Source organism: Artibeus jamaicensis, unplaced genomic scaffold (assembly GCF_021234435.1).
Source record: "Artibeus jamaicensis isolate MK-2021 breed Jamaican fruit bat unplaced genomic scaffold, CSHL_Jam_final contig_797, whole genome shotgun sequence".
Lineage (NCBI taxonomy): Eukaryota > Metazoa > Chordata > Mammalia > Chiroptera > Phyllostomidae > Artibeus > Artibeus jamaicensis.
In genome coordinates, this window is record NW_026521977.1 from 8,723,775 (window position 1) to 8,749,400 (window position 25,626).

A 25,626-nucleotide genomic window follows, 5' to 3' on the forward strand; every position below is an offset into this window, starting at 1 on the left:
TGAATAAATTCTTTGCATAAATTTAAATGCCCTTAAAGATCAGACGTGGCCTTTCCTTTTCATTATTACTTTGTTTTTTTGCAACAGAAATTCTAACATTATTTCACCATTCAAACCTGAAATTAACGAGCTTAATAATAAATTAAAAAATTACTGCCAATGAATGTTTGGACAAGTGTGTGATAAACTCTCAAAGTCAGGTTGGTCACTCACAAGCCCACACTTCACTTAAATTTCTATCCTTGCCCTCCAGATCCTTTTTTTTTTTTTTAAGATTTATTTACTTGCTTTTTAGACAGAGGGGAAGGGAGGGAGAAAGTGAGAAACATCAATGTGTGGCTGCCTCTCCTGTGCCCCCACTGGGGAATCTGGCCCACAACCCAGGCATGTGCCCCGACTGGGAATCAAACCAGCGACCCTTTGGTTCACAGGTTGGCAGTCAGTCCACTGAGCCACACTAACCAGGGCTGGGCCCTGGTTCTTTTAGCATGCCTTTCAACTACACTGACGGTCTTCCCCAGCTAGGTGCCAATTTTCGACCTCACCTCACGAATTGGAAGTAATTCCCGCAGGATGCTGTTTTAAGCCACCAGCGCCCTAGCAGGTGCTAGCTCCTAAGAGGGTTCTTTCCCACGGGGGTCTGGACCCCGCCCCGGTGGTTGTGGGGTCTCCGAAGAAGCCACGGCCCCAAAATCAGTCCAAGGGCTAGGCCAGCTGAAGTAAATGAAAACTCTCCAATTACCTCTCTTGCACACGCTTCATGAACATCTATAACTCCTTACACAGACATCACGAGACTGCACCCGCAGTTATCCGAAGAGCTCGCTCACACCCAGAGGAGCGCAAGCATCCCTCAATGCGCCTGCGCCGAGTGGGCCGGGGGCGGAGCCCGTGGACAGACGTACGAGGGAACGTGCTGGCGTGAGCGTTCCGAGCAAACCGTCGCTGGCCTTCGCACCTCGGCTGCCGTTGCTGTTTTCCTGACGTTAAGCCGTTGGTGTTCTTTTCTGGGGTTACTGTTTTTAAAAATCTTTAAAGGCTGTGTGTTATGCTTTCAGGGGGTCTGTACTGAGTTGCGCCAAGCAGAGCATTTGTGAGTGTTTGGGAAAGGGGCGAAAGTGGAGGATGAGGGTCGGGAGAAATCAAAAAGGCTTTTGGGGCCCCAACTGCCTGCAGCTGGTAGGCCGGCCCTTGCTCCACCTCTCCACACCCCTCAACCAGGAAATTCTTTCTTTGGCTTTCCCTCAATCTCCGCTCCAGCTTTCTGGACTCAAGGGGTAGTTTCTTAGTTGTTCAGTGTGATGAAGCACATCAGTAACTGTGAGAGTGATTGATTTAGGGAGTTCGATTCCGCTGAAATTGCATTCTCTCTCTCAGGTTCTCAAAATGTCAACGATCAAGGAGCAGCTTATTGAGAATCTGATTAAGGAAGATAAAATCTCCCAGCGGAAGATCACCGTTGTTGGAGTTGGTGCTGTAGGCATGGCTTGTGCTGTTTGTATCTTAATGAAGGTAAATGATAAGCCTGTTCTGTGGCTGAAAAGTCAAATAAGCCCTTTTAGATTTTGTTGATGAGTTCAGGGTTGCAGGGCTAATCCTTTGATAGCAAATAGGTATCCTCTCACATGATTTTGACACAATTTAAAAGACATTCATTTGGAGTTTACCATTGTTAGATTATTGTAAATTTACTTATAGGCACATTGACTGGATTACTTTGTTAAATATTATAACATTTGATGTTGCAGTGATCCATGAATTACCTTTTTTGAGGAATAATGGGTGAAAATAATTTCCCGATTGTACCTTAAATTTTTTTTGACAATTATTTATTTTTTTATTGTATTTTCCCCATTACCATTTATCCCCCTTATTCCTCCCCCTCCCTGGCAGTCACCACACTGTTGTCCATGTCCATGAGTTCCTTTTCCTTTTTACTGGAGCCCTCCACCCCCTAACCAACCCCTTGTAGCAATCATCCTTGTTCTCTGTGAGTCTTTCTCTCTTTGGCTTGTTATATTTCAGTTTATTCATTAGATTCTAAAAAAAAAATGTTTAATTGTATAAGCATTACATTCTCATTATAAAACAAAAAGCGCCATATTTGATAAAATAACAATGGAAGTTCTTTGATTTTCCTCTGCTTCTAGAGCATCTTTTCATGTGCTCATTGGCCATTTCTATATCTTCTTAGAAGAAATGTCTATTTAAATCCTTTCTTCATCTTAAATTCGAGTTATTTGATATAGTAGAGTTGCAGGATTTCTTTTTATATGTAGATATTAATTACTGTTAGATACATTATTTTCAAATATATTCTCCCATTCCCTGGGTTTCCTTTTACTCTGTTGATTCTAGCCTTTGATGCACAGAAGTTTTTTATTTATTTATTTATTTATTTATTTATTTATTTATCTTTAGAGGGGAAGGGAAGGAGAGAGGGAGAGAAACATCAATGTATGGTTGCCTTTCATGCATCCCCTGCTGGGAACTGGCCTGCAGGGAACCGGCCTGCAACCCGGTGTGTGCCCTGACTGGGAATCGAACCGCGATTGTCTGGTTCACAGGCCCGTGCTCAATCCACTGAGCTACACCAGCCAGGGCAGAAGTTTTTTATTTTAATGTAGTTCAATTTATCCTTTTTACTTTTGTTGCCTGTGATTCCTACATCGTAGCCAAAAATCACTGCCAAATTCAATGTCATGAAGCTTTTTCCTGTTTTTTTTTTTCTTTTAAGAGGTTTATACTTTTAGGTCTTACATTTAGATCTTTCATACATTTCTTTTTTTTTTTAATTTTTTTATTGATTATGCCATTACAGTTGTTCTATTCTCCCCTCATTCCCCTTCACCCTACCCCCCCATCCCCACCATTCCCCCCCTTTAGTTTATGACCATGTGTCTCAAGTCCTTTAGATTCTATATTTCCCATGCTATTCTTGCCCCCCCATCTATTTTCTATCTACTGTCTATGCTACTTATTTTCTGTACCTTCTCCCCCCTTCTCCTCCTCCCACTCCCCTGTTGCTAACCCTCCTTGAGATCTTCATTTCTATGTTTCCACTCCTGATCTAGCTGTCCTTTTAGTTTGCTTTTGTTTTAGGTGTGGTTGTTAATAACTGTGAGTTTGTTGTCCTTTCACTGTTCATGTTTCTTGTAACTTCTTTTTCTTCGATAAGTCCCTTTAACATTTCATATAATAAGGGCTTGGTGATGATGAACTCCTTGAATTTGATCTTATCTGAGAAGCACTTTATCTGTCCTTCCATTCTAAATGAAAGTTTTGCTGGATAGAGCAATCTTGGTTGTAGGTCTTTGGATTTCATGACTTGGAATACCTCTTTCCAGCCCCTTCTTGCCTGTAAGGTCTCTTTTGAGAAATCAGCTGACAGTCTGATGGGGACTCCTTTGTAGGTGACTGTCCCCTTAGCTCCTGCTGCTTCTAGGATTCTCTCCTTCATTTTAATTTTGGCTAATGTAATGATGATGTGCCTTGGTGTGTTCCTTCTTGGGTCCAACTTCTTTGGTACTCTCTGGGCTTCCTGGACTTCCTGGAAGTCTATTTCCTTTGCCAGATTGGGGAAGTTCTCCTTTATTACTTGTTCAAATAAGTTTTCCACTGGTGGCTGTGCCTTTCCCCCTTCTGGCACCCCTATAATTCGGATGTTGGAGCGTTTAAAGATGTCCTGGAGGTTCCTAAGACTCTCCTCATTTTTTTGAATTCTTGCTTCTTGACACTTTTCTGTTTGGCCATTATTTGCTTTCTTCTGGTCCACTCCATTGATTTGAGTCCCAGTTTCCTTTTCATTGCTATTGGTGTCCTGTGCAATTCCATTCATTTCAATTAGTTTCGCCTTCATAAATTTGTCTAATTTGTGGCTATAATCAACCAGTTCTGTGAGGATCCTGATCACCAGTGTTTTAAACTGTGTGTCTGAGAGTTTTGCTATTTCTTCATCGCTTAGATTTATAGGCTCTGGGGCTTTGAGATCTTCTTGAGCCTTTTTTGGACTGTTGGCACCCTTTAAGTATGAGGAGTGGAGCCTTGGACTCCCAGGTTGCTGGGTTGTGATGCTGTATGCGGGGGCGTGGTCAGAGCCAGGAAATGGCGACCCCCTCTGCTGTTTCGAGCAGGGCCTTAGGTGGTTCACCATGGCCGGGCCACTCAGAGTCGCTGGGTTATGACGCTGTATGTGGAGGTGGGGTCAGAGTAGGGAAATGGCGGCGCCCTCCCTGCCGCTTTTGCTGTGGGGACCCGTTGGGTTCAGGTCCAATCGCCCACTCCCTCGCTTGTCTATCCACGCACAAATGTGCAACCACAGTCAACCCTCAGCCCTGCTCCCTCGCTGTTCCCCCCAAGGTCGCTCGCTTGGTCGGTCGCTTGCTCGGTCACTCACTAGGTCCAACCCTGCGCCTGGATTCAGCGCGCCTGAGTCCGTCTGACCGAGTTTTCCTGTGCAACCCCGCTCCACCAGCTGCTGGTTTCGCCCCTTACCGGTCAGGCTGAAGAATTTATTGTTAACAGACTTCCGAAAAGTTCAATTTTCCGTGTTCTGGCTGTGTTTTCTGTTGCTAATATTTAGTTGTCTCTAAACTTGGTTGTGTGAGAAGGCACCGCATATCCACCTCTGCCTCCATCTTGGCGGAAGTCCTCTAGATCTTTCATACATTTCAAGTCAACTTTGTATATGGTGTAAAATAAATGCTCCAACTTCATTTTTTTGCATATAACTATACCGTTTGTTGAAAAGACTGTCTCAGTTGAATGGTCTTGGCACTCTTGTCAAAAATCATATGATCCTGCATGAGAGGGGACCCCCCCAAATTTATTTATTTTTCATTTGTTTTATAATAAATACACTTATTTATTTTTCTAAATAATTTATAAATTTTTATTTATAAAGAATTTATTTATAAATAAAATATTTATTCTTACATGTTTAAACTTTAGTCACCTTCAGAGTACTCTCCATTTGATGCAAGATGTTTTTCTCCATTGCTCAAAATAGTTTTTGAACTTGTTGATTTTTATGCCTTTTGGTGCTTCAGCCTTTTTTGTTTCACCTCTTCCACATGAGCAAAATATCTTCCTTTGAGGACTTGACTTTTTTCATCCAGAGAAATAAAAAAAAGTCACTTGGGGTGAGATTGGGAGGGTGGGTGAGCACAGGGGTCATGGCATTTTTGGTTAAAAAATGCTGAACACTCAGCACAGTGTGGGTAGGTGCACTCATAAGTCATCATGAAATAGGCAAACAGGTTCAAAGAGTCTTTAAAAAAAATTATTGAAGCCAAACACAACCTTTTACAACAATGTCAGCTGGTATACTGATACAGATGGGTTCCTAAAATACTCGCCTAGCAGGGAAAGCCTGTACTACAAGGGGCTGGTCCTCCAGAATATAATTTGTTTTTTTGGGGGGGTGAAGGGTCCTCCCTCATACGTTAGAGTTTATTTCTAGGCTCTCTGTTTTGTTCCATTGCCTTACATGTCTCTTTCATTACCAAACTATTTTGATTACTATAGCTTTGCAATAAGTTTTTGTAACCGGGAAGCATAAAACTTACACTTTTGTTATTTTTTAAGATTGGCTATTTGTAGTACCTTGAGATTGTACATAAATTTTGGAATGCACTTGTCTATTTCTTAAAACAATGCCATTGAGATTTTGATAGTAGTTACACTAAATCTGTAGATCAGTTTGGCTGGTATTGACATCTAAACTATATTATGTCTTCCGATCCATAAACTTGGGATTTCTTTCCATTTATTTGTGCTTATTTGTTTCAGTAATGTGTTGTAGTTTTCAGTGTACATGTCTTTTACTTCTCTAAATGTTTTATGGTTGTTATTTAATCTTTATAACAACCTTAGGAGGTAGGTTATGTTACCATATCCATTTATAAACGAGAACACTGAAGCACAGATGTTAAGTAGCTTGCCCATGGTCAAATGCCTAGTAGGTTAAGGGGCCAGAATTCAAACCTTGGCAGTCCAAGGTTTGCCACATTAATGTAGTAAAAGCTTTACTACATTATTTAGACAATTTTTGGAAACTTGCAAAGGGAGATGATAAAACGAAACAAAACCAGTTAAATTCCAGAACTCCCGAAAGGCTCATGATTGTTTGAAGGTTTATATGACGAGAAGGAAAACCACTAGATTCTTTCCTGCATCTCAATCAACTAGGCAACCATCTCTCATATCCCAGCAGACAAGGGGAAGCAGTTTACTCTTTGAAGAAATTGAATCTGACACGCTCTACCTGCAGGGAATTAAGGGCAGGAGAGGACAGACATCTCATTGAGAGCAGTAGAATTAATGGAAAGTCTGCACCTTAGACAATGAGGCAAGAACACTCGTATTCCCACTGAGCTGCTAGAAAGCAGGCTGTCAGACACAGATGGGTTATTGAAAAGAGAAGAAATTACAGGAACAATAAGGAGGTTCACTAGTTGAGTGACATTTCAGTAAGATACAAGAAAGAGCAGGCCCTAGTCAGATAGACCAGTTGGTTAGAACAACATCCTGTTACACCAAAGTAGATGGTTTGATTCCTGGTCAGGGCATATACAAGAATCAACCAGCGAATGAATGAATAAGTGGAACAACAAATCAATATTTTTCTCTCATCAATAAATTTTTAAAAAAATTGAAAAGAAACAGCAAGAAGAAAATTATTCAGGAGATTTTAAAAAATCCCGAAACTGAAAGACATACTTTGCAGATTTAAAGAATTTACTATTCTGGTCAAGATGGTAAACATGGCTCGCCTCCTTGCTCACCCACATCACAATTACAACGAAAATATAGAACAACCATCACTCAGAACCATCAGAAATCAAGTTGATTGGAAGTCAGACAACTATGAAATAAAAGAAAACACACCATCCAGACTGATAGGAGTGGGAGAGACACAGAATGGGTTGGTCCCATATCCACATGTGGTGGAGAAAAATTTGGGAGGGATATCTTGGGAATGAGGAGTCCCAGCCCCACACCAGGCCCCCAAGTTCAGGGTTCCGGTGCCAGAAAGATAAGTCTCCATAACTTATGCATGCAAAAACCAGCAGGGATTGAATCAGTGGAAGAAACTTCTGGAGCCCCAAGCAGAAGAACCACCCACGCACTTAATCAGACTCACTTCCTGTAGCAGCTTGTGGTCACCAGTTGTATACAAGGAGACACTGAAGTGTCTGGCATCAAGGTCAGCAGAGGCCATTGTCTGTTTTATTAACCCTCCCCCGACAGAGGCAGCAAGCTTGTGCCATATCTGGGAATCCATCAACCTAGCTAGCATTCTGTGACCCGCTTGAAGATCCCCAGATTCTCCAGCCCACCCAATGTATGGGCCCACCCAAGCTGCTTTTCTGAATGAATGACTGGTCTTGGCTCAACTGTCACAATTTCTGAAGTCTTCTCAAACAAGCACCAGCCAGCCTCAGTGAGCCTCCAGCCCCAAAACTTCTTGCTTAGGGGCCAGAGTCCCAGCACTAGTGGCAACCAGCCTGGATTCACAGCTTGACTTTACCCGGGAATCTCCAAGCCCAGCACAAGTAACAGCCATCTCAGATTGTTTTAGAGCTCAGGCGGGGTGGCTCCCAGGAAAACACAGGTGGAGGCTGACCTTGGCTTGCACCACCTGGGAAACCCCAGAGTCTGTGCACCCAGGGGACAGCTATAGACCATATCAGAGCACCACCACCTACTCCTGCACAGCTGATCCTCCACAGAGGATGGTGATTGGTGGTAAATGGTCACATCCAGTGCTTGCAGCCTGAGTAAATCTCTCCCATTGACCTGCCAACAACAATCAAGGCCCAACTACAAGTGAAGGTTGTCTTCAACCCACACAAAGGGTGCACCTTGAGAAACCAGCTTGGGTGATTGGGGATGATGTGCCACTGGACCCTACATAACACACCAACTATTTAGGCCACACTACCAAGACACAGAGTCAGAGTAGATCTACCTAATACATAGAAACAAACACAGGGAGGCTGCCAAAATGAGGAGACAAAGAAATGTGGCCCAAATGAAAGAACAGATCAAAACTCCAGAAAAAGAACTAAAAGAAATGGAGATTACAATCTATCAGATGCAGAACTCAAAATACTGGTTATAAGGATGTTCAAGGAACTTAGCGAAGACTTCAATAGCATAAAACAGATCCAGTCAGAAACAAAGGGTACACTAATGGAAATAAAGAACAATTTACCAGGCATCAATAGTAGAGTGGATGAAACTGAGAATCAAATAATTGATTTGGGATAATGAAGCAAAAAAGCTACCAATCAGAACAACAAGAAGAAAAAAAGAATTTTTAAAAAATGAGGATGGTATAAGCAGCCTCTGGGACAACCTAAGAGATTCAACATTTGCATCATAGGGGGGCCAGAGGAGAAGAGGAAGAGCAAGAAATTGAAAATCTATTTGAAAAAAAATAATGAAAGATAACTTCCCTAATTTAGTGATGCAAATAGACATGTCAGTCCAGGGAGCATAGAGAGTCCCAAACAAGATGGATGCAAAGAGGCCCACCCCAAGACATATCATAATTAAAATGCCAAAGATTAAAGATAAAGAAAGAATCTTAAAAGCAGCAAGAGAAAAGCTGTTAGTCATCTACAGAGGAGTTCCCATAATACTGTCAGCTGATTTCTGAAAAGAGATTTTTCAGGCTAGAAGGGATTGGCAATAAATATTCAAACTCATGAAAAGTGGGGACCTACAGCAAGATCGATGTACCCTGCAAAGTTATTTATAATTCAAAGGCAGATAAAAAGCTTCCCAGATGCAAAAAAACTAAAGGAGTTTATTATCATCAAACCATTTTATATGAAATGGTAAAGGGACTTATTTAAGAAAAAGAAGATCAAAACCACGAACAATTAAATGCCAACAAATAACATATCTACCCACAATTGAATCTAAAACACAAACTAAGGAAACAAGAAGAACAGAGACAGAATCATGGATTTGGAGAGCATTTTGATGGTTGCCAGATGGGAGGAGGGTATGGGGTAATGGGCAAAGAGGTGAGAAGATTAACAAGTACAAATAGGTAGTTACAAAACAGCCATGGGGATGTAAAATACAGTATAGGAAATGGAATAGGCAAAGAACTTACATGCATAACCCATGGACATGAACAGTGGTGGGGGGGGTGCCAGAGGGGGGTGGGAGATACTGGGTGGAGTGGAACAAAGGTGGAAAAATTGGGACATCTGTAATAGCAGAATCAAGAAAATATAAATAAAAAATACAGAATTTACTGAGTGTTTGGCATAAGGAGTCAAAAAAAAAAAAAAAAAAAAGAAGCCTACTCTAAAGCATATTTGCATGACACTTCAGAACTCCAGTTGTGAGAAAGGTCAGTTGTTGGAGCCCATTTATTTTTTTTCTAGAATTTATTGTATTCTGGTCAATACCTGAGTGGAGCAGAGTAGTTCAGGACCTTGTTTTCAGGTCACATTGATGTGTATAATGGGATAAATGGACAGTGATAAAGAATATTCAAATATACATATTTGTGTAGTCCATTGACCAAAAGGAACATATGAGCACCATGACACCTCCATATGTTATTGAAAGGTGGACTTTAAAAGGTTTATAAAGTTATGTAAAGTTTTTAGGACTGGGTAGCCATGCAGTCCTTCCTTGTCCTATACAGAGCAGAGCAGCCATAGCTGTTTTCCTCAGATTGATTTTTAGTCTCTTGTTCTCTACCTAACTATGGTCTATTTGGGACTCTCTGCAGAAAAGTTCCTGGGATGCTCATAACTGTTTTTTGTTTTGTCTTTTTGATTGATTGGTTTTATAAAGAAAGAGAGGAAGGGAGTAAAAAAGAGAGGATGGTGGAGTGGAGGTGGGGAAAGATAGAGAAAGGAAAACATTGATTTGTTGTTCTACCTACCCATGCACTCATTGGTTGCTTCATTTCTTTTTTTAACATTCACCCATGGATATATGATTGATTTTAGAGAGAAGAAAGAGAGAGAAAAAAAAACATCAATGTGGGGATAAACATTGATGGGTTGCCTCCTGTATGCTCCCTGACCCGGTATTGAACCCAAAACCTAGTTTCTGCCCTGAATTGGAATTGAACTCACAACGTTTTGATGTATAGGACAGTGCTCCAAACAACTAAGCCATTTGGCCAGGGCCGCTGGTTGCTTCTTGTATGTGGCCTGTCCAGGATAAACCACCAACCTTGGTGTATTGGGACGATGCTCTAACCAACTGAGCTACCTGTCCAAGGTCATAGCTATTTGTAGAAGATTCTGGCAAAACACGCCCAGGGTCTTTATTTAGAATTCTGTTTGAGAAATGACTCTCATGAATGTAGTTAAATTCTTTAACTACAAACAAATTCTTTAAAAACAAACAAAAACTTGTGGGGATTGAGTTGTCTTTGACAGTCAAGGCAAATGTAGCTAGGAAGATTTTCTTAGTAAGATAATTGCCTGGTTACATGCTAAGAAGAGAGGTAAATCAGGGTGCAAATATAAGTTAAAAGCAGGCTGTGTTGGTCACTAAACTATTGTCACTTGTCCCCAAATCCAACTTTCTAAACTCTGCCTTGTGATGCTGATGCTGGATCTCTGCTTAATCTTTTTCTCCTTTGTCAGTTGATATCTTGTGGATCCTGCCAATAGGGGCACTGGAGGGAAGTTGGAAGGCTAGCAGGGAGCAGTGACTTTCTTTTTTCTGTTGGCTTTTTGTTCTGGTCATAGTCATCTCAACTTCAGCCCCTTCGGCCCAATGGCAGAAGTGGGTTCTAGCCTCCAGTTTCCTTGGGAAATCCAGCATTGTCCTCATCTTGCCCCATTTGTGGCAGCAGCAGCAGCAACAACAACCGGATTTTGGGACTAGTATTCACCAAAGTTCTGAGACTAGATCCTTGCAGCTCCTTTTTTAGTGTCTGTTTCTTAAGCCTTAGGGGTTGTAGTTTCAAGCTGCGGGTACTCTGAGTTACCACAAGTGATATCTTTTTGTTCTTCTATCCCTCCAACATCTGTCTAAAATATTCTCTACATTAATAGAGAATTAATATAGAGATTAATATTAATCTTCTGTTGAAATGCTTAGAGTAGTTTCTATTTTCCTGTTTCAGACCCAGATAGATACACAGACTGATGTAAAAATGGATTTGTAAACATGATCTTTTTTTTTTTTTAATCAGTTAGCCAAAAGTCATATGTGATCATTCTGGATAAAACTCTTTATCCTTTTCCTATTCCTGACATATGACACATAATTTAGTAAATTTTAGAATTTATAGTTTCCCAATAAGACCAGATTGTACCTGATATGAGAATAAAAACATTAGTACATAGGGACTTGGATCCCTTTTTCTTATTGCTCAACTTTGGAATCTGGCCACTAGCATCTGAGGGAATACAGTCCTTCTATATAGTTTTGTGATATAGACCCCAGCTCTCCTTTGACTATAAAATGACAAAATATAACTCTCCTTTGATTATAAAATAGCCACACAAAAATTTTTCTTATCCTCCTAAAATGGCAATAGGAGCATTTTCCAGAATATTTTATTCATAACTTTCATGTATTTTAGGATTTGACTGATGAACTTGCGCTTATTGATGTCGCAGAGGACAAATTGAAGGGAGAGATGATGGATCTTCAGCATGGCAGTCTTTTCTTTCACACTTCAAAGATTATCTCTGGAAAAGGTTAATTTTAATTTTATAAAGTTATTTTCAAAGCTTTAAAAAATAATGAATTTTACCAAACTGATATCCGTAAATATAGAATTAAAAATAGTACCATTATTATTAGGACTTACAGTTTTAAAGATTAGTTTATTTTTCTTTTAAAAAGAACATCCATTTTCATTGGGCAAAGTTTAGTGAATACAAAAATGCATAAAGAAAATTTAAAGTCTTTTCTAATAGTTTTATTTTCTTTATTCATTTGTTTTTTACATAACTGAAATATTAATGCTTTTAATTTTTAATTTAATTTCATTTATTTTTGTTGATTCTATAGAGAGGGGAAGGGAGGGACAAAGAGAGGGAAAGAAACACTGATGTGAGAAACATTGATTGGTTGCTTCCTGTGCATGCCCTGACTGGGTACCAAACCTACGACCCAGGCATTTGCCCTGACTGGGCATTGAACCCACAGTCTTTAGGTTTGTGGGGTGACACCCAACCCAACCAAACCACACTGGCCAGGGCTATAAATGCTTTTTAAACTGATTATTCCATCTTAGATTGTTCCGTAGTATATGTAGTCTTGACTAGGTTTGAATACTATTGATGTATTTATCTATGCTTTTTGAACTGGTTTTCTATTTGTCTTTATAGAGAATCAGTTTTCAGGGTCTAGCGTGAGAACAGGATATAGCATTAGCATTAGCATTAGCATCATGTCTTGACCAACTAAGAGGCCTCAGAGAACTACGCAAAATAATTAATTTATCATGGACTTAAGTGCATAGTACACTTAATTTGACTCAACAGACATACTTTCTACTAGAAACCCTCTTATAAAACATTGAAATGGAATTTCAATTTCAGTGGTTACTTAATTTAAAAATTCTGTTATAGCCCTGAATGGCTTGGGCATTGTCCTGTTGACTGAAAGGTCGCTGGTTGGATTCCTGGTCAGGACACATGCCTGGGTTGCAGGCCAGGTCCCTGGTTGGGGGTGTGAGAAAGGCAACCAATTGATGTTTCTCTCAGAGTACATAGATGTTTCTGTCCCTCTCTTTCTGCCTCCCTTTCCTTCTCTCTAAAAATAAATAAATAAATAATCTTTTAAAAATGCTTTTGGAGAGGGACATTATAAACATTTCATATTGACCTAAAACATGTAAACATACTTAGAAGTTCATTTGCTAATTTTCTGATTGTAGGGCAAGGCCTTTGTGTATCACTCAGCCGACTGAAGTTTTGCAGTATCTTTTATAAAGCATACTAACAGTGATCATTTAAATATCTTTAAAGTACTACAATTAATTTAAAGATAGCCATGAAGCAATTTAAATACAAAACTACTAAATTTTATGGTTTTCCTTCACTTTTATTTTTCTGCACTTAAAAGGACAATTTTAAAACAATGTGCTTTTAATGTCCAAGACATTAGAATTAATGTTCATAGAAATAATTATTTAAAATATTAAAATTTAAATATAAAGAGTTTAAGTATAACAAACATCAGTGTATACAAGTGAAACATTACCAATTCAGTTGATGTGTTCTGTAACATCTATTCATATCTCAATCTTGAATGTATATACAGTAGTTAACACAGATCTCAAGTGCTTGAAACATAGAAGGTGCTAAAATATTTATGGAAGAAAGGGAAGAATGTGAAATCAGAACCTAATTATCGATCTTAGGATCAAGGTAAGGGTTAACTATGAAAAAACAATGGGAAGATAACATAAGGCAGTATATATAAGGACTATGTGAGAATTATAAGCAGTAAGTGCTATAAAAATTCAGTGAAGTAAGAGAGTAGTACTTATTAATAATATGATTAGGGGATACCTAGCAGAGGAATTGTTATTTAAAGAAATACTTTACTAATGATATAATAATAAATGCTAACATTTATTGAACATTTAATGTGTACAAGGCACTGTTCTGAACACTATGTATATTAAACTCACCGAATCATCTACAGGAAAAACTATGATTAGCATTGTCTTGTCGATGAGGAACTGAGAGTCAGAGGAACAGGCAAAATACTTTTCTGGGGTCATACAGCCAGGAAGTGGCACAGTCAAAACATAGGCAGTTGGACCTCAGTCTTTGCTCCAGACCATTGTGGTTTACTGTCTCCTGGAGGACTGAGTTATACGTAGTATAACTGTCACCAGTTATACGTAGAAAAAGAAATAACAGGTAGGGAGATGATAGCATCCACAAAAGCAGGGCACCTGGAAAATTTGACGTAAAAATAAGACCCAAAGTTAGTAAAATGACTTGGAGGCAGATTATGAAGACTTGATATTTTACTTTGATATGCACTTTAATTGACTTACTAGGCACAATATTTCAAATGATTTATCTGAACTGTGGAGAGATGACTTGGGAGAAATTGCTAGGGTTTTTGTCTGTATATCCTCTAAAAGTTGAGTTGGGGAGAAGGGAGGGAAAGCGGGGATGGGGAAAGAGAGACAGAGGCAGAGACTGAGAGGTTCCATGGGCTTTCTCTGGTTAGGTAAGAATCTGTGGAAGGTTATCTTGAGCAAGATGTTTGAGCAAGAATGAGCTGACTGCAGAGAGAGAACTTCTGTAAATCCTTTACTTGGTGGAAGGGAGAGATAGGCTTTTGGATGAATGTGAAACATGTTAGCCCAAGAAATGCTGTCTTTCTAAATTGTCTTTCTGGTTAAAATTTTTACTGGGCCAGGAAAAACATAAAATGTTTACAGTTTATAATAATTTGGATTAGGATAATGAGAATGACTATAAATGAAGATGTGATAGTATCTTTAAAATTGAACAAATGTCCTTTTCAAAAGAGCAAAAACTAATTTTTAAAAAAATTTTATTTATCTTTAGGAGGGAAGGGAAGAAGAGAAGGAGAGAAATATCAGTGTATGGTTGCTTCTGGTGCATCCCCTGCTGGGAACTGGCCTGCAACCCAGGCATGTGCCCTGACGGGGAATCAAACCGCGATCTTTTGGTTTGCAGGCCCCTGCTCAATCCACTGAGCTACACCAGCCAGGGCCTAGCAAAAAACTAATTTAAAAAAATAGAGATGGGATATAGAAAAGATTTCATCTAATTTAATTTTTGATATCCATAAGATAAATAACTTCCAGGTATATAATGCTTTAAAATAAGTCCAGTATAGGATATTGAGCATCATGTATTGTCATTGGATTTAGTAGGTAAAACAATTTTCCAGCTGGTCATTGGATTTAGAAGGCTATTTTTTTGTATGCGAATCAAGAACTTGCTTGTGATCTCAAGTCCAGTCTTTTATTTAAAACTAAATGCATTCTTACTCTTAGAATCGTGAAAGAGTTACATAATTTTCAGAGTTCTCTAAGCTTCTGATACATATGGTGTTTGTCCAAAGCCAGAGAGATGACTTGCATTGCCTTGGGCCTTAATAACAAGTGACAGTGTGGGTTTAAAGGGATAGTAGATTGTGTGGTTATTTTTTTAAGGTCATATGAAACTGTAAGTCATAGTGATGAAACTTCCTTTAGGTTATTCAAAATAACATTACTACATGGAAAGTCTGTTCCTTTCCAGATGTCAGACATGAGGCGGTGTATGAGTACTTTCACACTAAGGTCATACAATACACTTTTAAAGAATTAAGGCACAGTGATTATGGCAGTCTTGATCCAAATATTGTCTTTTGTTTCCCTTTTAGATTACAGTGTATCTGCAAACTCCAAAATAATTATTATCACAGCAGGTGTGCGGCAGCAGGAGGGAGAAAGTCGTCTTTCCCTGGTTCAACGTAATGTGAATATCATGAAATCAGTCATTCCTACCCTAGTCCGTTACAGTCCTGACTGTAAGATGCTTATTGTCTCAAATCCAGGTGAGTCTTTTCTCTTTAACTGCATAAGGATGGTCTTTCCATATTCTTTCTTCTTTTTTTTTTAAACAAATTTATTGAGGTAAAATTTGTGTAATAAACTACACCCATTCAAAGTAAACAACACATTTTTTTAAACTGAAGATTTACGCATATGTTAAGTATTTTTAAAAAGATTTTATTGATTTATCTTTAGAGGGGGGAAGGGAAGGAGAGAGGGAGAGAAATATCAATGTATAGTTGCCTCTCATGCATCCCCTGCTAGGAACTGGCCTGCAACCCAGGCCTGTGACCTGACTGGGAGTTGAACCGCGATCTTCTGGTTTGCAGCCCTGCACTCAGTCCAGAGCTACACCAGCCAGGGCTACAATACATTTTTTTCTAACTATTTGAAATATAAGTGCCACATACATGGAAGTTTAAGGTGTACAGTGTTATGAGGATTTGATACATTTACATTTTGGGAAATGATTACCACAGTACAGTTAGTTATTACCTCCATCACCTCACATACAGTCATCCTTGGTAGTCTTAGGGCATTTGGTACCCCACTAGATACCAGAATTTTTGGATGCTCAAGTCTCATTTATAAAATGGAGTAGTAGTTGCATATAACCTATATTTGCATATAGACTACAGCAGGGTATGCCTACATGTTATTTCATTTGCATGGAATCAGCATAGTGCTCAGTGTTTGGCAAATTCTAGTTTTGCTTTTCAGAACTTCCTGGAATTTTTTTTCACATATTTTTGGTCTGCATTTGGTTGGTTGAATACGCAGATGTGAACTCCATAGATATGGAACGCTGACTGTAATTAACATTTCTTTAGCATGGTGAGAACATTTAAGATTTACCATCTTAGCAGTGTTCAAATATATAATACACTTTTGTTAACTATAGGCACCAGTGCCGTGTATTAGATCCCCAGAACTTATTCCTCTTATATCTGGAAGTGTAAGTTTGTTCTTTGGCTGACGTCTCCCCTTCCCCTGGCAACCACCATTGTACTCTGTTTCTATGAGTTAGTGGTGTTTTCTTTTTTCTTCAGATCTCACACACAAATGACATCATACAATGTTTGTCTCTCTCTGTCAGACTTATTTTACTTAGCATAATGCCTTCAAGGTCCATCCATGTTGTCACAAATAGCAGAACTGCCTTCTTTCATGTAGCCAGATATTTCACTGTATATGGAAACCAAGTTTTCCCGTGGGAATCAGGCCTAGAAAATGCTTACAGGTTGTTATGGCTTACTCTTGCTAAAACTTCCTTACCCTGGTCTAAAGCAAGAAATGTGTATTGTCTATCTTCAAGGTAATTTCCAAAGCCTGTGTGAGCTCTCCCAAGGACAGAGCTAATCGGCTCATTGCCATCCCCCTCTGCATGTTATTTTTATTTCCTTGATTGTACCTAGAATGTAGACAGTAATATTCTATGTGATAGATAATAAATCTTTCTCTGATGTAAGACCCCAGGAAAATAGTAAAAGCCTGTCTAGGCAAGGGTCGGGGTGCTCCCCTCTTGAGGGAGTGGCCGAGGCACCATAGGCACTCTCCCCTTGAGAGAGCTGCTGTGCTCTTCCCTTTTTCCAAACAGGATTGTTGTCGCCTGGGCATTGATTCTTATTGAAAGCCACAGTAGGTGACTCTGCTGGACAGGGTCTGCCACATTTAACCTTTCTCATTTTAATTATGTGTCTTGGAGTGGGCCTCTTTGCATCGATCTTATTTGGGACTCTCTGTGCTTCCTGGACTTGCATGTCTATTTCCTTCACCAAATTAGGGAAGTTTTCTTTCATTATTTTTTCAAATAGATTTCCAATTTCTTGCTCTTCCTCTTCCCCTCTGGCACCCCGATGATGTAACTGTTGAATCTCTTGAAGTTGTCCCAGAGGCTACTTATACCATCCTCCTGTTTTGGGATTCTTTTTTTTTTCTTGTTCCAATTGTTTTTTTTTTCTACCATGCGTTCCAAATCATTGATTTGATTCTTGGTTTCATCCACTTTAATGTTGATTCTCTCTAAATTGTTCTTTATTTCCATTAGTATACCCTTCATTTTTGAGTGGATCTTTTTTATGCTGCTGAGGTCCTCACAAAGTACCCTGAGCATACTTATAACCAGTGTTTTGAGTTCTGTATCTGATAGATTGTTTATCTCTCTTTCATTTAGCTTTTTCTGGAATTTTGATCTATTCTTCCATTTGGGCCATGTTTTTTCGTCCCCTTGTTTTGACAGCCTACCTGTGTTTGTTTCTATGTGTAAGGTAGAGCTGCCCTGACTCCCTGTCTGAGTAGTGCGACCTAATGTAGTAGGTGTCCTGTAGGGTCTGGTAGCACAGCCTCCCCTATCACTCAAGCTGGGTACTTGAGATGTACCCTTTGAGTGGGCTGAGTACACCCTCCTCTTGTAGTTGCGCCTTGATTGCTGTTGGCAGGTTAATGGGAGGGTTTTACCCAGGCCAGTCAGCTGCAAAGACTGGATGTAACCACTGACCACCAACCTCTGCCCTCTGTGGAGGATCAGCTGTGCAGGAGCAGGGTGGTAGTGCTCCGATGTGGCCTGTAGGTGTCCACTGGGGCAATGGCTCTGGAGTTTCCTGGGTGATCCAGCCCAAGGTCAGCTCCTCCTGTGTTTTGCCTGGGGCTACCCTGCCTGAGTTATAAAGCAATTTGAGATGACCGTTATTTGTATTGAGCTTAGAGATTCCTAGGCAAAGCCAAGCTGTGACTTTAGGCTGGCTGCTGCTAGTGCCGGGCCGGAGGCTCACTGAGGCCAGTTGTTGCTTGTTAGAGAGGAACTTTAGAAGCATGAGCCAAGACCAGCCATTCATGTGGAAAAGCAGCTAGGGTAGGCCTGTAAGTGGGGTGGGGCGGAGTCTCTGGGGATCTCCAAGCATGTCAAACAGTGTTAGCCAGGTTGATGCAGTCTCAAATATGGCACCAGCTAGTTGTCTCTGTGGCTCTGTTGGGGGAGGGTTCAGTAACAAGACAATGGCCTCTGCTAGCCTTGATGCCAGACACTAAAGTTCCTCACTGTATGCCATTGGTGCCTTTCAAGTTGCCACCCCAGTGCTGCAGCTCAGAGGAGTGAGTCTGAGTAGGTGAGTCCATGTGTGGGTTCTTTAAGAGGAATTGCTTGGGGCTCCAGAAGTTTCTTCTCCCAACTCAATCCCTTTTGGTTTTTGCAGCCAGAAGTTGTACATTCTTATCTTTGGGGCACTGGAACCCTGGGCTGGGAGACCTGGTGTGGGACTGGGACTCCTCACTCCTGAGATATCCTTCCCAATTTTTTATCCACCTCATGTGGGTGTGGCACCAGCCCATGTCTGCAGTCCTCCTACTAGTCTGGATAAATGTGGTTTCTTTAATTCCATAGTTGTCAGACGTACATTCAACTCTATTTCTCATGGTTCTGAGTGATGGTTGTTCTATATTTTAGTTGTAATTTTGATGTGGTTGTGCAAAGTGGCGAGCCATCTCTGCCTACATCACCATCTTGACTGGAAGTCCTAGCCACAACTCTCTTTAAATTTGGAACCATAAGTATCTCCCAGTCTTTGCTGGAGGGCTCCGTGTGTATGTTGCAGCATGCCTTCAACACTTGGCTAGCCAATTTACAAATGTGCCCTTCTCTTCCTGCTTGCACAGAGCCTCAAAGTCAGGCAGAGCTTAAGCTTAGGATCTTGTCATGTTTTTCCTGAGCTTGCACACAGCTGCACACTGCTCTGGCTATGCGTGTGGTCTTATTCTAGGGAGGAGATGCTGGTAGCTTAGATGAGGCTGTGGTGATAGGAAAAATTTAGGCAATCTTAATGAGGTAGAATTAACTGACTGGTTATTAAATGTGCATATAGGCACATATATTATCTCAAAAGAGAATTTTAAAATTATAGTTAATAATTTAAACTTCTAAAACCTATGTGAGAGATTATGAATACTTATTTGTTGATTTACTTCACCTCAAACTCAGTAATAAATCTGTATTTGAGTCCAAGACAATTGATCTATTCAGAAAAACAAATATAAAAGGAAGTTATTGTAAATTGTTTTCTAATAAGACATTGTTCTCCTAGTGGATATTTTGACATACGTGGTCTGGAAACTAAGCGGCTTGCCTGTCACTCGTGTCATCGGAAGTGGCTGTAATCTAGACTCTGCCCGTTTCCGCTACCTGATTGGGAACAAGTTGGGTGTCCATCCCTCTAGCTGCCATGGTTGGATTATTGGGGAGCATGGTGATTCTAGTGGTAAGTATAAATCTATTTGTACTATGTAGTTATACTTCTTATCTGTAATGATGCTTATTTCCTTTAAAGCCTATTTTTTCTGATACTAATATAGCTGTGTCACTTTTGTTTTATTGGTATTTTCCTGCTATATGTATCTTTGTTTATTCCATTATTTTTAGTCTTTTCCATCACTGATTTAATTACCACTCATAAAGTTGTACATGGAACATATAGATATTTTAAAAGTTAGTGAGTGTTTTTCTGCCCTAGCCAGTGGGTCTCAGTTGGTTGGAGCATCATCCAATAACCAAAAGGTTGTGGGTTCAATTTCCAGTCAGGGCACATCCCTAGGTTGTGGGTTTGATCCTTGGTCCAAGTGTGGGCCCACACTATCCCTGGTCTGGACACCTACAGTCCCGGGTCTGGGCACCTATGATCCCCGTCCTGGGTGCCTACAGGAGGCAGTCAATCCATGCTTCTCTCTCACATTGTTATTTCCCTCTCTCCCTTCTCTCTCTAAAAGTAATGAAAGAATAAATGTCCTCAGGGGAGGATAAAAAAATAATAAAAAAATTAAAGTCAGTGAATGTTTCTCTTATGAATGTTTCTCCAGAGCACTTTCATTTATTGTTTTTTTTTTAAATTTTTTTATCGATTGATCTTAGAGAGAGAGGGAAAGGAAGAGAGAAAGAAACATTAATTTGTCATTCCACTTATTCATACATTTATTGGTTGCTTCTTGTATGTACCCTCACCAGGGATTGAACCCACACCTTGGCATATTGGGATGATGCTCTAACCAACTGAACTACCCAGCCCAGGCCTGTTGTTATTTTTTAAAAGAATATTATTAAGGTATGAATCATATGCTATAAAATTCACCTATTTAAATTGTATGTTCACTGGTTTTTAGTATTTTCACAGACTTGTGCAGTTATCACCACAATCTAATTATAGAGCATTTTCATCACCTCAGAGACTTCTACTCCTGGGGTGATGGAACTCACCCCCACCCAAGCTCCAAGCAAGCACTAATTTACTTTTGACTCTGTAGATTTGTTTGTTTCATGCTTTTCATATAAATAAAGTTATATAATATATCATTTAAACCGTTACTTAGGCCACACCGACCTTTTTCTTCTTTGAACTCAAACACTGAAGCTACCCAGCACAATTAGAACTCTATACTTCTTACTGTGTTTTCTGTGTCATATGTGTAAATCTTTCTACGGTGGCAATAAACCCACTGAAAACAGGGGCCTGTAATTCGGTCATTCATCTGTTTATTTAAAGCATTTAATGAGTCCTTCTTGTTGTGTATTTTTTTTACCACAGGGATCATAGTATAATAAATACTTCTTCATTGACTTAGACAAATACTTAATTTGACCTGTCAGCTTGTGTTATTGTCTTAACTCAGCTCTTTCTCCTGAAAGTCATTAAAGATACATTTTCTAGATATGTTTAATTTCTTACATTTAATGTTCTATTAAATTTTTATTTGAAAACAAAGTAGTGTATTCTGATTGCTACTAATTTGAATATATAAGTATTCTATTCAGTGAGATTTCTTTTGTTTCTTTTCTCTATTTTTGTTTTTTTTAATATATTTTATTGATTATGCCATTACAGTTGTCCCATTCCCCCCCTTCATTCCCCTCCACCCTGCACATCCCCTCCCACCCACATTTCCATTTAGTTCATGTCCATGTGTCATAAGTTCTTTAGCTTCTACATTTCCCACACTACTCTTGCCCTCCCCCTGTCTATTTTCTCCCCACCGTCTATGCTACTTATTCTCTGTACCTTCTCCTTGCTTCTCCTCCTCCCAATCCCCTGTTGCTAACCCTCCATGTGGTTTCCCGATCTAGCTGTCGCTTAGTTTGCTCTTCTTTTAGGTGCGGTTGTTTATAACTGTGAATTTGCTGTCATTTTACTGTTCATATTTTTTATCTTCTTTTTCTTAGATAAGTCCCTTTAACATTTCATATAGTAAGGGCTTGGTGATGATGAACTCCTTGAATTTTACCTTCTCTGAGAAGCACTTTAGCTGCCCTTCCATTCTAAATGAAAGCTTTGCTGGATAGATCAATCTTGGATGTAGGTCTTTAGATTTCATGACTTGGAATACTTCTTTCCAGCCCCTTCTTGCCTGTAAGGTCTCTTTTGAAGAATCAGCTGACAGTCTTATGGGCACTCCTTTGTAGGTAACTCTCTCCTTTTCTCTTGCTGCTTCTAAGATTCTCTCCTTAATTTTAATCTTGGGTAATGTAATTATGATGTGCCTTGGTGTGTTCCTCCTTGGGTCCAACTTCTTTGGGACTCTCTGAGCTTCCTGGACTTCCTGGAAGTCTATTTCCTTTGCCAGATTGGGGAAGTTCCCCTTTACTATTTGTTCAAATAAGTTTTCCACTTGTTGCTCTTCCTCTTCCCCTTTGGTACCCCTATAATTCGGATGTTGGAATATTTAAAGATGTCCTGGAGGTTCCTAAGCCTCTCCTCGGTTTTTTGAATTCTTGTGTCTTCATTCTTTTCTGTTTGGTCGTTTTTTTCTTCCTTCTGGTCCACTCCATTGATTTGAGTCCCAGTTTCCTTTCTATCACTATAGGTTCCCTGCGCACTTTGATTCATTTCACTTAGAGTAGCCTTCATTTTCTCATCTAATTTGTGACCCAAATCAACCAGTTCTTTGAACATTCTAATCACCAGTGTTTTGAACTTGCATCTGATAGGTTGGCTATCACTTGGTTACTTAGAAGTATTGGCTCTAGGGCTTTAATTTGTTCTTCTGATTGAGCCATTTTTGGTCAGGTTGTGCCTGCTACATATGAGTGGCAGAGCCTTAGATGTTCACCTGTCACTTAGGGCAACCCAGTCATTGGGTTGTGATGCTTATGTGGGGGTGGGGTCAGAGAAGAAACAATGGTGCTTGTTCTACTCTCTCTCAGATTTCAGTCCCTTCTGCTGCTTCCCACAAGCTGGCACCTTTTCGGTCGGTGCTTTTAGGCTTTATTTCCCCTCACTGGGGCCCTGGGTTGTGCGCTCTGTCTTGCTGCCCATTTTTGCCCAGTTTATTTGCACACGAATGTGTGACTGTGGTCAGCCCCACACTGCCTGCGCTCCCAGGTCTGGCTGCCACTGCCTTTTCCTGCCTTGATCCCTCTCCGCCCCTCTTACCAGTCTGGTTAAATGGTTGTCAGACTTCCGTACAGTTCAATTTTCTGTCTGTTCTGGTTGCGTTTTGTTTCTAAGTCTTTGTTGTCCTTAATTTTGGTTGTGTGAGGAGGCACAATGTTTCCACCTGTGCCTCCATCTTGGCCAGAAGTCCCTGCTTTCTGTTGAATTGATTAAACTTTCTTCAGTTTCCTCTATTACTTTGCATTATACACTCACTTTGTAAGTGGTAACTATAAATTTTTAGTAATCATATTTGACCTCAAAATAATTAGTGCCTTTATTGTTCTTTGGAACAATACAAAGACCTTGGAATGCTTTAAGTTTGATCACCCGCTTTCTGTCGTACACGCAATTATTAACCACTTTTCTAGTTCATCTTGTTTTTATAATCATTATTGAGTAGATAATACTACTATTTTTTAAAGATTTTATTTATTTTTTAGAGAGAGGGGAAGGGAGGGAGAAGGAGAGGAAGAGAAACATTGATCAGTTGCCTCTCACATGCCCCCAACTGGGGACCTGACCCACAACCTAGGCATGTGTCTTGACCAGGAATCGAACCAGCAACATTTCAGTCCACAGGCTGCCCCCCAACCCACTGAGAAACACCAGCCAGGGCAATACTGCTATTTTAATTTATTAATATATTTGCCAATTTTATTACTTGTCTTTATTTTTTGCATCTAACGCCTCCTTTTCTTCTTTCTGAAGTATATCCTGTCAATGTTGTTTATATGAAAGTGTTTTAGCTTCACTTCATTCTATTTTTTTAATTTTTATTTATTGATTTTAGAGGGAGGGAGGAAGAGAGGGAGAGAGAATTAGAGAGAAAGAGAAAAATATTGATTTGTTGTTCCACTTTATTTGTACATTCATTGGTTGATTTTTGTATGTGTCCTGAATAGGGGTTGAACCGAAATCTTGGAGTATTGGGACAGTGCTCTAATTAATTGAGCTACCTGGCCAGGGACTTCACCTCATTTCTTTTTTAAAATTTTTAAAATTTTATTTAGTTATTTTTCAAGTACAGTTTTTTGTCTATTTCTCCCATCCCAGCCTCCCCCGCCCCGTGCTCCCACCTCCCTCCCATTTCCACCCCCGTTAGTTCTCGTCCCTGTGTCCTTCCTATTTGTTCCTCTACACCTCATTTCTGAATGACAGTTTAATCGGATATGAGGTTCTAGGTTGACAGTTATTCCCCCCAGCTCTTTGTTTCTGTTGAGAAGTATGGTGTTAATTTGTTGTTCTTCTCCCTCTTTGCTTGTAATGTTATATCTTTTTAATCATTCTTTTCTTTGTGGATTCTATAATTGTACCCTGCTTTAAAATGCTTCCTATATCACATAATTATAATTAAACTCTACTATATATTTCTCTAACACATTATTTTATTTTTAATTTCCCTTTTTTGTCCATTTGAAATGTATTTTTATAAATGGTATAAGGTAGTAATCTCAGTTCATTAAAGACTTAGTGAAATTGACCCTGGCTGGTGTGGTTCAGTGGATTGAGCACCAGCCTGTGGACTGAGAGTTGCTGGTTCAATTCCTTATCAGGGCACATACTTACGTTGTGGGCCAGGTCCCCATTTGGGGGCGTGTGAGAGGCAACTGATAGATGTTTCTTTCACTCACCAACGTTTCTCTCCGTCTCTTTCTCCCTCTTCTCTCCAGACTCTAAAAATAAATCAATAAATTCTTTTAAAAGTTACTGGAATTGAATTTAGACTTCCGGTCAAGATGGCAGCATAGGTAAACATGGCTCACTTCCTCACACAACCACATCAAAATTGCAACTAAACCATAGAACAACCATCATCCAGAACCATCGGAAATAGGGATGGATGGAAGTCCTACAACTACAGAGTTAAAGAAGAAACCAACTACAGAATTAAAGAAGCAAGCACATTGAGACATGTAGGTGGGGCGGAGACATGGAACACCCACTTGTGGCAGATAAAAATCAGGAATGATATCTTAGGAGAGAGGGGTCCTACCCCACACTGCGTTCCATAGCTCAGGGTTCCAGTGTCAGGAGCATAACTTCTGGCTGTAAAAAAACAGCAAGAATCAAGGCTGTGAAAGGCATGAACTGTTGGAGTCTCAAGCACTTCCTTTTAAAGGGCCCATGCACACACTTACTTAGGCTTATTTTTTCTGAGTTCCTGCAAGATGCAGCAGATAGAAAGGCACCTCTGCCCAAAAGTTCCCAACCACTTTTCTCTCCCTCTCTCCTTCCCTTCCCCTCTAAAGATAAATAAATAAAATCTTTAAAAAAAAAAAAAAAAGAAAGGCACTGGAGACATATGGGGAGGAAATGAATTGTCTGGCATCAGGGCGAGAGCTGGGGGGCAGTTCTTTCCCAGACATACATGCTGGCAGAGGCCATTTTTCCTTTTCTGAGCATTCCCCCAACAGAACCACAGAGCTGGCAAACAGGCACCATATATGAGATTCCATCAGGCTGGCTATTACTGTTTTCCCTACCATGGTGATTCCCTGAGACCTGCCTCACCCAGCTTTAGGGCCCACCCAAGCTATTTCCAGTGGCTTTTCCATACAGATGGCTTGTCTTGGCCCATGCTTCAGATTTCCCTAAATTCTCTCATATAAGTAGCATCTGTCCTAATGTGCCCTGTACTTCTTGCTAAGTTGCCCGAGGCCTGGCACTAGCAGCAGC

General features: G+C 40.0%; 1 protein-coding gene across 1 annotated transcript in view; it reads left to right on the top strand.

The window, feature by feature from the left end:
- The first annotated feature begins 947 nt into the window (after window positions 1-947).
- Window positions 948-25,626, top strand: part of LOC119053090 (L-lactate dehydrogenase C chain) — a 41,899-nt gene continuing 17,220 nt past the window's right edge. The window contains exons 1-5 of the mRNA XM_053672947.1: window positions 948-993; window positions 1,378-1,512; window positions 11,579-11,696; window positions 15,367-15,540; window positions 19,615-19,788. Coding sequence (XP_053528922.1) covers window positions 1,387-1,512; window positions 11,579-11,696; window positions 15,367-15,540; window positions 19,615-19,788 — 592 coding nt within the window. The 5' untranslated portion in view covers window positions 948-993; window positions 1,378-1,386. The remainder of the gene's footprint in view (window positions 994-1,377; window positions 1,513-11,578; window positions 11,697-15,366; window positions 15,541-19,614; window positions 19,789-25,626) is intronic.